Genomic DNA, 13,053 nt, shown 5'->3' with positions numbered 1-13,053 from the left:
CTCTATTGAGATGCAGTCTATGTACAGCTCTGTCTGTTCTCCCACAGCGGTGCTCTCCACTGTAATGTTGTCGAAGTACAGTTCTTCCTGCTCTCTGTCAGTGGTGTACTCTTCTGGGTTCTCTCCGACGGCATGTACTGTGCCGCGGTAGTACTTTGTCTGTCCCTGGGAGCTAGACTTGCATACTTTAGCAAAATGATTGAGCTTCTTGCATTTAATGCATTGTTTACCCTTAGCTGGGCAAGTGGCTTTAGCGCCGTGTAGCCCTCCACAATAGCTACACGCCCTAGCGGCGGTGCTAACGTTACCCTCCCTTTGTCTGAAGTTAGCGTTAGCTGCTTTGGGTGCGTTCGGTTTGTAAGTCTTTCTGCCTATTGCGTGCACCGTTTCATGTGTGCTGCCCTGGCCCATAAACGTTAGCTGTTGCTTTGCTAGCTCGTGTGAGCGGGCTACATCTATGGCTTTTTCTAGCGTTAGCTCAGCTCCCTGGCTAAGTAGCTTTTCTCTCACTCTGGGTGAGTTGGTGGCAAACACGATGCGGTCCCTGACCATCTCGTCGGCATTTGGGTAGCCACAGTCTTTGACTAGGAGCTTTAGCTCAGTTACAAATCGTTCGAAGGATTCACTCTCTCCCTGCATCTTTTCATGAAATTTATATCTGGCATAAATCGGGTTTGCTTTGGGGGTGATGTACTCAGTGTACTTATCGTAGTACGTTTCTAGCTTCTTGGCTTGTTCTCCGCTGAGTGTCCAAGTGTTGTGCACATCGCGCCCTTTTTCCCCTATCCAGAGCAGGAGGTAGCTGCATTTCTCCTCTTCGTTCTTCCCGCGCAGGGGGCCCGTGAACATTAGCTCCGTTGTTTGTCGAAATCGTCTCCATGCTTCAGGTAAGTTCGCCGATTCCCAGTCCATCCGTGGAGCTGGAACGCCGTACGAATCCATATTGGGTATTTAAACTCCGCTACTCTGACACCATGTAATGATCTGTGCCCTCTGGCTATGTTAACTTATAACATTAATAAAGCAAGGACGACTTCTCTCGTGCTGGGTGTTTATTCACCGACCGGATTCCGACTGACGTTGTTACGTACATCACGTGACTTTGTTGTGGCGCTACGGAAAGCCGTAAGGGACATTAGCAAATCAAATATTACTAGCAAATATTACAGGGGGGTTGTATTGCCTGACTACTAAAAGGATCGTAGTTTGATATATTTTGTTCCCGCTGTTTTTTTGTTTTGTTTTTCTGCGTAATCAAACCAAAATCTGTCCAAGATGCGTCAAGTTTTCGCTTCTTCTTTTTTCGTTTTGGTGTCTCAGAGGTCGCGTGACTCGGACGTGAAAAAAACATCTAGGCCGGAATAATTAAAATGTTAATTTATGTCATCTTGTCGTGATAATCTAATAACTCGGAGACACCAGATTAACGCATTCCTAGCCCGAGGGACCGTTCAAGATGGCGGCCTGAGCAGACCGTCTTTGCAACGCTGTGAAGTGTGCACCAGACTTTTGAAAGACTAGTGAAGAGCCTACTATATGTCAATTTTATCTGCCTGTTAAAGTGAGACTCTTCACTCAGCGGGCAAATATTTTATCCCGAAATGGAGAAAAAACGTGTGCTCTCGTCTCTTTCAAGTGAAGACGAGAAAGCTAGCTTAGCATGTGCGCTAGCTAGCGGTGGCCATGATTATTCACAAGATGGAGGCGGTTTGGAGGTCCGCTGCATAACGGAGGAGGACTTCCCGTCTCTGCCAGCTACTACTACTACTTTCGGCTGCTCCCGTTAGGGGTCGCCACAGCGGATCATCCGTTTCCATTTCTTCCTGTCTTCTGCGTCTTCCTCTGTCACATCAGCCACCTGCATGTCTTCCCTCACCACATCCATAAACCTCCTCTTTGGCCTTCCTCTTCTCCTCTTCCCTGGCAGCTCCATATTCAGCATCCTTCTCCCAATATACTCAGCATCTCTCCTCCACACATGTCCAAGCCATCTCAATCTTGCCTCTCTTGCTTTGTCTCCAAACCGTCCAACCTGAGCGGTCCCTCTAATATAATCGTTCCTAATCCTGTCCTTCTTCGTTACTCCCAGTGAAAATCTTAGCATCTTCAACTCTGCCACCTCCAGCTCCGCCTCCTGTCTTTTCGTCAGTGCCACTGTCTCCAAACCATATAACATAGCTGGTCTCACAACCATCTTGTAAACTTTCCCTTTAACTCTTGCTGGTACCCTTCTGTCGCAAATCACTCCTGACACACTTCTCCACCCACTCCAACCTGCCTGCACTCTCTTTTTCACCTCTCTACTGCACTCCCCGTTACTTTGGACAGTTGACCCCAAGTATTTAAACTCAGATGCCTTTGTCACCTCCACTCCTTGCATCCTGACCATTCCACTGTCCTCTCTCTCATTCACGCATAGGTATTCCGTCTTGCTCCTACTGACTTTCATTCCTCTTCTCTCTAGTGCATACCTCCACCTCTCCAGGCTCTCCTCAACCTGCACCCTACTCTCGCTACAGATCACAATGTCATCCGCGAACATCATCGTCCATGGAGACTCCTGCCTGATCTTGTCCGTCAACCTGTCCATCACCATTGCAAACAAGAAAGGGCTAAGAGCCGATCCTTGATGTAATCCCACCTCCACCTTGAACCCATCTGTCATTCCAACCGCACACCTCACCATTGTCACACTTCCCTCATACGTATCCTGCACCACTCCTACATACTTCTCTGCAACTCCTGACTTCCTCATACAATACCACACCTCCTCTCTCGGCACTCTGTCATAAGCTTTCTCTAAATCTACAAAGACACAATGCAACTCTTTCTGGCCTTCTCTATACTTCTCAATCAACATTCTCAAAGCAAACATCGCATCTGTGGTGCTCTTTCGTGGCATGAAACCATACTGCTGCTCGCTGATCGTCACCTCTCCTCTTAACCTAGCTTCTATTACTCTTTCCCAAATCTTCATGCTGTGGCTGATCAACTTTATACCTCTGTAGTTGTTACAGTTCTGCACATCGCCCTTGTTCTTGAAAATCGGTACCAGTATGCTTCTTCTCCACTCCTCAGGCATCCTCTCACTTTCCAGGATTGTGTTAAACAATCTAGTTAGAAACTCCACTGCCATCTCTCCTAAACATCTCCATGCCTCCACAGGTATGTCATCAGGACCAACTGCCTTTCCATTCTTCATCCTCTTCATAGCTGCCCTCACTTCCTCCTTGCTAATCCGCTGAACTTCCTGATTCACTATCCCTACATCATCCAACCTTCTCTCTCTCTCATTTTCTTCATTCATCAGCCCCTCAAAGTATTCCTTCCACCTTCTTAGCACACTCTCCTCGCTTGTCAGCACATTTCCATCTCTATCCTTGATCGCCCTAACTTGCTGCACATCCTTTGCAGCTTGGTCCCTCTGTCTAGCCAATCGGTACAAGTCCTTTTCTCCTTCCTTAGTGTCTAACCTGTCATACAACTCACCATACGCCTTTTCCTTTGCCTTTGCCACCTCTCTCTTTGCTTTACGCTGCATCTCCTTGTACTCCTGTCTACTTTCTTCATCTCTCTGACTATCCCACTTCTTCTTTGCCAACCTTTTCCTCTGTATAATTTGCTGTACTTCCTCATTCCACCACCAAGTCTCCTTGTCTTCCTTCCTCTGTCCTGATGACATACCAAGTACCTTCCTAGCTGTCTCCCTCACTATTTCTGCAGTGGTTTTCCAGCCATCTGGCAACTCTTCACTACCACCCAGTGCCTGTCTTAACTCCTGCCTGAACTCCACACAACAGTCTTCCTTCTTCAACTTCCACCATTTAATCTTCGGCTGTGTCTTCACTCGCTTCCTCTTCTTGGTCTCCAAAGTCATCCTACAGACCACCATCCGATGCTGCCTGGCTACGCTCTCCCCTGTCACCACCTTGCAGTCTCCAATCCCTTTTAGATGGTGCCTTCTACATAAGATATAGTCCACCTGTGTGCACTTTCCTCCACTCTTGTACGTCACCCTGTGTTCCTCCCTCTTCTTGAAATATGTATTCACCACAGCCATTTCCATCCTTTTCGCAAAATCGACCACCATCTGTCCTTCCACATTTCTCTTCTTGACTCCATACTTTCCCATCACCTCCTCATCACCTCTGTTCCCTTCACCAACATGTCCATTGAAGTCCGCTCCAATCACCACTCTCTCCTCCTTGGGTACCCTCTCCACCATGTCGTCCAACTCATTCCAGAATTCTTCTTTTTCATCCATCTCACACCCAACTTGCGGGGCATATGCGCTGATAACATTCAGCAATAAACCTTCAATTTCCAGCTTCATACTCATCACTCTGTCTGACACTCTCTTCACCTCCAGCACGCCCTTGACATACTCTTCCTTCAGAATTACCCCTACCCCATTTCTCCTCCCATTCACACCATGGTAGAAGAGTTTGAACCCACCTCCGATACTCCTGGCCTTACTCCCCTTCCACCTGGTCTCTTGCACACACAGTATGCCTACCTTTCTTCTTTCCATCATGTCAGCCAGCTCTCTCCCTTTACCAGTCATAGTGCCAACATTCAAAGTTCCAACTCTCACCTCCACATGCCTACCCTTCCTCCTCTCTAGCTGCCTCTGGACATGCTTTCCTCCTCTCCTTCTCCTTCGCCCAACAGTAGCATAGTTTCCACCGACACCCTGCTGGTTAATAGTACCGGTGGCGGTCGTTGGTAACCCGGGCCTCGACCGATTCCCGTCTCTGCCAGCTACACCAAGTAAATCCCCGGCGGCGAAGAAGAAAAGCAGACGATCCTGTCAACTCGTCCCTGGTCAGTGATATCCACTCTCAACTCGCCAGCTTAACGAAGCTTATCAACAACAGATCCGACATGATTGAGGGCAACATCTCCGACCCGAACAGCAAGGTAGATTGTGTGGTTGCTGACTGTTGTGACTTCTCTTATGTACACTATTGTAGTGTTACTATTCGTGGGTTACTAACTTAATCACTATTATATATAAGTACACGGAGACGAGGATGCGGCACAAGTCTTATCTTTACTGACGGAGACATCACACACTACTAGGCTCGACCAGTGTATTACAGAACTCAGTCGTGGTGACAGTCCAACACAATCGAGCACCGAGTGCTCGATCCAATACACCACACTGACCTTTTAAGTGATACGGACATCAAAATCTGAAAATTCCTATTGATGGGCTATGATCCGAGTTGGAATGTGACCACGGAGAAATTCAGTGGCCAAAACGGCGCGTCTGTTGCCACTCGATGGAGCTCTGTGATTGACTGTATGTTATTTATCCACATACGTATAGGGGGAATCTGGCTATAACTAGGATGAAAGAATGGGCCACCTCTCTTAACTTTACTAATTGTTGGTTTTGTCAACAATTCCCTGCATCATCTCAATCACCTATGGTAGTTCCAGTACCGTTGTCTACAGCGGACGTTAAGGTATTCAGTGTTAACCTATTTGACACCTCCTCAGTCTGTTGGGTCTCAGGGCTTATTCGTTATGATCTACCCCAATAGTGAGGTATAATCTTATTTACCTTGTCTGAACTCAGTGAAGTTTTTACAGGCCGTATGAGTTGAACCACGCAGTATTGTGGAAGGTATCTAAATATAAAACAATAAATGCAGTGCTTAAAAAACAAAACCAAAACATATCCTAGGATGTAGGGTAGCACTCGCCATTTGAAAAAGGACAGGGACAGTGCCTCATTTTCACCAATTTATTTTGGCCAGCAAAACATGCTCACATTTCGCCTACTGCTATAGGCCTTCATCAGAGCACGCAAACCCACAATTGATGCAAATTGGTGAGTGTTACCCTACGTCATTGGATGTGGTTTTTTGAAGTATATGTTTTTTGGGTTTAGCACCACAGTAAGAGTTTCTTTTTGGGAAGGTGCCTCCAACTCCTCCATTACAATAAATGCAGTGCTTCAGTATAGTGTAGAGTTTCTGGCCATGCCTGCTAATTGCAGTAACGATATAGAATGTAAGCCAATAACTGAATCAGAAAAAACCTATCGTATTGTAGCCGGGGTGTATTCAGCCCCATGGAAATTGCAAATACAGCGGGCATTTTTAGGTTTTACTATTTAAAATTGCTCTAGGCCTAATATATTCTATACTAAGTCTTTGACTAAGAACAGTTAATTTACTTGGCCTACTCTGTGTGGGCATAACCTGCCTGATGTTTCTTTGTGTGTACAGGATCCCAGTTATGAAATCACACCAGACATTACTCTCTGTAGTAGGACAGTAAAGATAACGTTCAGTAAGCAACCTGCACTGCCTGAAAAGGTCTGTTTGATTTGGGGTGATTTGGCTTAAAGCAGTTTCCAAAGAGAAACCCAGAATCAGTGCTACTTTGCATTTTTGGTGCCCTCTATGCCCATTTTGAATTGCTCATGGACATCAGTGTGTTGTGTGTCCTGGGGTCTCATGTATAAAACAGTCTGGCTGGGTGGTGTTCAGACAATAACCTGGTCCTGGTAAAAAAAAGGAGAAGATCATTGTGGACTTTAGGAGATCCAAGAAGACCGCCCCACCCCCACTGCACATATAAATGGTGACGAGGTGCATATTGTGGATACTATCAAATTCCTGGGAATCCACATAACCAAAGAACTCACATGGTCACTCAACACCTCTCACCTGGTGAAAGAAGCCTGACAGAGGCTTGTCTTCCTCAGGAAACGTAAACAAGCCGGTCTCCCCTCTGAGCTGCTGGTCAACTTTTACAGAAGTGCAATAGAAAGCATCCTCTGTCAATGTGTCACAGTGTGGTATGCCAGCTGCACAGCAGAGAACAGGAAGGACATGGCTTGGGTGGTAAAGACAGCACAGAGGATTGTGGGAGCTGTGTTCCTGGACCTGGGTGCTGTGTATGCTGGCCACCTACAGAGGAAAGCCAGCAACATCCCCTTGCCATTGGGGAAAATATACCGCACCATCAAAACTCGGACTAACAGGCTGAGGAACAGCTTCATCCCCAGAGATGTAGCCTCCACCTCCCCCCCTCCACACACACACACACACCTGCCTATAGCTGCTGAGGACTAACTGGTACTAAAGCCGCTGCAATATGGATAATTACGAGCAATAATCCCATGCATTATTTCGAACTTTAAAAGCCCGCTACTATCTTTTATTGTCTCACTATCATTTTTGCTACCTCACTTATTTTTACTACCTTACTTGTTTATACTAAATGTTGTTTGTCCTGTTTTTAATCTTGTTTTTTTTTTGTTGGATCATTTACACTGTCTAGTGCTGCTGGTCTGAGAGTCACCAAATGCAATTTTGTTGTGTGTGCACAATGACAATAAAGTATGTTGTCTTATCTGATCTTAAAACAGTATTATTCTGAAATGTAATGCAAGGAAAATTACTGAAGGGTTGTTTAGAAACTACAGTGCGTTATGACAGCATGTGTAAGAAAGGCCTATGACGGTGTCAAAAATATTATATACCTTGCCGGAGGCCCCCTAGATTTTGAGGCCCTAGGCTTCAGCCTGCCAAGCCTATAGGTAAATCCGGCACTGGTTCTGGCAGATTCCACTTGTGGAGGAATCAGCCAAATGCACCACATTCATTACACCCTTCAGGCGGTTTCACTTTAACTGTCTTCCTTTCAGTATCGCCTTAATGACCGAACACTTCCAGTGCATGGTGGCTGAGGTCACAGATGGGATAGAAGGACTGGTCTGCCACATCGATGACCTACTGGTGTGGGGCGGGACCAGGAATAGCATGATGCTCGACTCCATGCCATGCTACAGAGAGAGGAAAAAGCAGGTATCACACTGAATGTGGATAAATGTGAACTCTCCAAGGGCAAGGTGGTCTTCTTGGGCCACATCATCCACCCTGACCCAAGAAAAACAGAGGCCATCATGGAGATGAAGGAGCCCACAAACGTTGGCGAATTGAGGAGTTTTCTCGGGATGGTCAATCAGCTGGGAAAGTTCATTCCCCAGTTAGTGGAAAAAGACAAGCCTCTCCGTGACCTCCTCTCGAAGAGAAACTGCTGGGTCTGGGATGTAGACCAGGCAATGGCATTTCAAATGCTGAAGAAAGCACTGTTTTCTTCTCCTGTTCTCGTCATGTATGACCCAAACAGAGACACCAAAGTGTCAGCTGATACATCATCATATGGGCTGGGAGGCATTTTTGTCCAGAGGTGGGGGGATGAATGGAAGCCTGTGGCTTCCGCATCACGGTCGTTTACTCCAACCGAGCAACGGTATGCGCAGGTGGAAAATGAGACCCTGGGCCTCACATGGGCCTGCGAACAGTTCCTGCCTGGAGACTGACCATAAACCCCTTCTCAGCCTACTTGGAGCCCAAGCACTGGATCTACTGCTGCCGAGAATCCAGCGCTTCAGGATGAGGCTGATGCGCTACTCGTACTCCATCATGCATGTGCCGGAAAAGTCACTTTAGACAGCAGACACACTGTCGCACTCCCCTGTGAAAACATGCATATCTACAGAGGAACTGGAGCTGACGGAGAGCATCAACATCTACATGGACTGCATCGTGGGAAGTCTACCCGTCAGTCCCACATACATGGAAACCCTGAAAGAGCAGCTGAAAGCTGACAATATCTGCTCACGTGTCATGACGCTGTGCACGGAAGGATGGCCAGCACAGGAAAACTAGGAACCTATGCTGAAAAGCTACTGGACAGAGCGAGCTACACTCACTGTGAAAGACGGCTTACTGCTGGCTGAAAGACACACGGCTCGTAATACCATCAGCAATGCGAAATAATATTCTAGTCAAACTGCGTGAAGGACACCAAGGAGTGGAAAAGTGGAAAGAGCGTGCTTGTCAGTCTGTGTGGTGGATATATGGATTCAGACACATCACCAGCAGCCAGAGGTTTCCGCAGAGTAACGGTGAAACGGAATGGGAAGTCCAGGCCATGAAAAACCTCCTGGAAAAAGCAGGAGATGCTTACCTGGCTCTACTCGCCTATACAGGTGCATCTCAAAAAATTAGAATATTGTGGAAAAGTTCATTACTTTCTGTAATTTAATTCAAAAAGTGAAACGTTCATATATTCTAGATTCATTACACATAAAGTGAAATATGTAAAGCCTTTTTTGTTTTAATCTTGATGATTATGGTTTGCAGCTAATGAAAATCAAAAATCCGGTATCTCAGAATATTAGAATATAACATAAGACCAATCAAAGAAAAAGATTTATAATACAAAAATGTCGACCTTCTGAAAAGTATGTTCATTTATGCACTCAATACTTGGTTGGGGCTCCTTTTGCACGAATTACTGCATTAATTCGGCGTGGCATGGAGGCAATCAGCCTGTGGCACTGCTGAGGTGTTATGGAAGCCCAGGTTGCTTTGATAGCAGCCTTCAGCTCGTCTGCATTGTTGGGTCTGGTGTCTCTCATCTTCCTCCTGACAATACCCCATAAGCCACAGAAGTTAATTGCTGAAAGGGCTGGCAGTTCGCAGAGTGCTGTATCAAAGCATATCCATGGAAAGTTGACTGGAAGGGAAAAGTGTGGTAGGAAAAGGTACACAAGCAACAGGGATGACCGCAGCCTTGAGGGGATTGTCAAACAAGGCCGATTCAAGAACTTGGGGGAGCTTCAAAAGGAGTGGACTGAGGCTGGAGTCAGTGCATCAAGAGCCACCACGCACAGACATGCCCAGGAACTGGGCTACAAGAGTCGCATTCCTAGTGTCAAGCCACTCCTGTACCAGAGACAGCGTCAGAAGTGTCTTACCTGGGCTAAGGAGAAAAAGAACTGGACCGTTGGTCAGTGGTCCAAAGTCCTGTTTTCAGATGAAATTAAATGTTGCATTTCATTTGTAAATCAAGGTCCCAGAGTCTGGGGGAACAGTGGAGAGGCACAGAATCCAAGTTGCTTGAAGTCCAGTGTGAAGTTTCCACAGTCAGTGATGGTTTGGGGTGCCACGTCATCTGCTGGTGTTGGTCCACTGTGTTTCATCAAGCCCAGAGTCAACACAGCGGTCTACCAGGAGATTTTAGAGCACTTCATGCTTCCGTCTGTTGACAAGCTTTATGGAGATGCTGAATTTATTTTCCAGCAGGACTTGGCACCTGCCCACAGTGTCAAAACTACCATGGTATTACGGTGCTTGATTGGCCAGCCAACTAGCCTGACCTGAACCATTGTCAAGAGGAAGATGAGAGACACCAGACCCAACAATGCAGACGAGCTGAAGGCCACTATCAAAGCAACCTGGGCTTCCATAACACCTCAGCAGTGCCACAGGCTGATTGCCTCCATGCCACACTGCATTGATGCAGTAATTCATGCAAAAGGAGCCCCGACCAAGTATTGAGTGCATAAATGAACATACTTTTCAGAAGATCGACATTTCTGTACTATAAATCCTTTTTTTGATTGGTCTTATGTAATATTCCAATATTTTGAGATACTGGATTTTTGATTTTCATGAGCTGTAAGTCGTAACAATCAAGATTAAAACAAAAAAGGCTTGGCATATTTCACTTTATGTGTAATAAATCCAGAATATATGAAATTTTCACTTTTTGAATTAAATTATGGAAAATAATTAACTTTTCCACAATATTCACATTTTTTTGAGATGCACCTATAGAGCCACACCCGTCCAGAGTGGATACAGCCCAGCTCAGCTCCTTATGGCCCGACGTCTTTGCACCACAGTGCTAACCCTTCCCTCTCAGCTGGTTCCTGCACTGCCTGACAGCATCACTCTCGCTTTGAAGGGAAAGAAGAAGGGGATATCAGATGCTAAAAACTACAGCAGGCGTCAGCCACTGTGCCAAAGTTCTCAGTGTCCTGTCACCAGGAGAACGGGTATGGGTAACCGACGCGAGGTCATCTGGAACTGTGATTCAGAACCACTCAACTCAAAGGTCCTACTTGGTTGATCTACCTCAGGGGGTGGTGAGATGCAACCACCAGCACCTGATACGTCTACACACAACTACACACGTCAGAGGTTCTCCACCACAGAAGCAAACACCATATTCAACCCTGAGCAGGATCCCATGTCACCTGCTGTGGCACCCCAAGTCTCACCTGCAGAGACGGGACAAACCGACAGAGATTAAAGCACAGATTGCACCTGGTCCACAATCTTGCCACAGCAAGGACCTCACAACTGCCGAGCGGTATTCAAAATTTCAAAAACAACTACATCCTGTGTGGCATGCAAATGTTTACTTTGAGACTGCGTAAAAGAGTCAATTTCCATCCATCCATCCATTATCCAAAACGCTTATCCTTACTCAGGGTCGCGGGGATGCTGGAGCCTATCCCAGCAGTCATTGGGCAGCAGGCGAGGAGACACCATGGACAGGCCGCCAGGCTCTTATACACATATACACACACTACTATACCCTTTTCACATCGGCCCAAAAAATCCGCTAACATTTACCTTTTTAAATTGACCAAAAGTGGATGTTAGCGGGGGTTTTTTTGGCCAGTGTGAAACTAGGGACAATTTAGTACGGCTGATTCACATGACCTACATGTCTTTGGACTGTGGGAGGAAACCGGAGCACCCGGAGGAAACCCACGCAGACACGGGGAGAACATGCAAACTCCACACAGAGGACGACCCGGGACGACCCTCAAGGTTGGACTACCCCGGGCTCAAAACCAGGACCTTCTTGCTGTGAGGCGAACGTGTTAAGCACTGCGCCACCGTGTCGCCCCAGATCTCTTTTTTGGTGATATATTCAACATGTTTACAGAAAGCTGCATGCCCTGCATTTGTAACCATCTTGCCTTTGCTTTGGTAGCAGTCTTCTTCCCCTCTGGGTTTTCTTTCTTGAGCTTCACCCTAAACTGTTGTCTGCTGGATATTCAAAAGGACGGGAACAGCACCAAGATACCATTTATATAGGATAAACAGCAAATTCTTGTCTGTAGAGGGCAGCATTACGTTTTATAGTGTAGGGCCTGTCGGAAACTCATAAGAGTAAGAAGAGATCACGGACTCCTTGTTTGCACTTTAGCTCAATAGGTGGCAGTAGTGCACGTTTTGTGATTAATGTGAACCCCTTTTGAACTTCAAGTAGAAGACAGAAACCAGCTACGTGCGACGTCGTGCCGCTGGAGTTCAACTGGTTTTATGTCCCCGTTGAGTTTACCATGTCCAGAATAAACCTTCTAAGATCGTTCGTCATCGAGCGACTAACTGCAGCAGCTGAGGAGATAGTAGGAGCTTTCGAGAGGACGATAGAGGAGTATGAGGACGAGAGAGAGCGACAGAGGAGGCTGCTGGACATGGTGTTGAAGCCCAGGATCACGTTACACAGAATAGGTTGGTAAACATCAAATGTCCGTGTGCGTCGTCCATTATCAAAACATTCTTGCATTACTTCTTTCAATCTGATCTCGTTGTTTATTTGCTACGGGAATTAACACAGATCTCTGTGACTGTTTTTCCCCCTTTCTTCTTCTTCTTCTTTTTTCCTCTTCTTCCATCTTCTTCTTCTTCTGCTTCCCCCTCATCCTCATCCCCCTCCTCCTCGTCTTCTTTCGAGGTAGCGGTCTCATCTCTGCGACTGTAGTTCATATCCATCAAAATCCTTACAAGAATAACGCCTCTAAGCTAATTTTTCAAACTGTGCAGATACTGTGCTCACTGTCTCCATCAGGTGCGCAGTGGGTCTGGACGATTTCGTGCTTGTTTCTTTATTTGAGGGAATATTTATGTTGCACGGTCCTAACGTGAAGCTGAAAGCCGCTAATTGCGAATACAAGTACATTGAAGTTCAAGAACAGTTAATTTTCTAAATGTAAATTTACTGTATGTTTATTTTGTTATATTATTTTAACATAAATGCTTGCAACATAAATATTTGGCTGAGCAAGAGTGAGCCTAGAGCCTTAGTTACATGAATTTTTCGAGACAAACAACTTGCATATCAGGATGGAATGTGGTTTTCTGCTGACACCATGAGTAGCTCAATTTATCTGCAGGTACAAGCTCTTCCTTCTTTTGCCAGGGGAAGATCCCATGTGTTTCT

At 46.2% G+C, this 13,053-nt stretch overlaps 1 protein-coding gene across 1 annotated transcript in view; it reads left to right on the top strand.

Annotated features, from left to right (window-relative positions):
- LOC130124306 (uncharacterized) overlaps window positions 1–13,053 on the top strand; it is a 36,897-nt gene that overhangs the window by 9,536 nt on the left and 14,308 nt on the right. The window contains exons 3-6 of the mRNA XM_056293767.1: window positions 7,667–7,757; window positions 7,865–8,062; window positions 8,526–8,659; window positions 12,100–12,344. Of these exons, the coding sequence (XP_056149742.1) occupies window positions 7,667–7,757; window positions 7,865–8,062; window positions 8,526–8,659; window positions 12,100–12,344 (668 nt within the window). The remainder of the gene's footprint in view (window positions 1–7,666; window positions 7,758–7,864; window positions 8,063–8,525; window positions 8,660–12,099; window positions 12,345–13,053) is intronic.

The sequence above is a fragment of the Lampris incognitus genome, chromosome 14, assembly GCF_029633865.1.
Source record: "Lampris incognitus isolate fLamInc1 chromosome 14, fLamInc1.hap2, whole genome shotgun sequence".
In the NCBI taxonomy this organism is placed as follows: Eukaryota; Metazoa; Chordata; class Actinopteri; order Lampriformes; family Lampridae; genus Lampris; species Lampris incognitus.
This window is presented reverse-complemented; position numbering and strand designations above follow the sequence as displayed.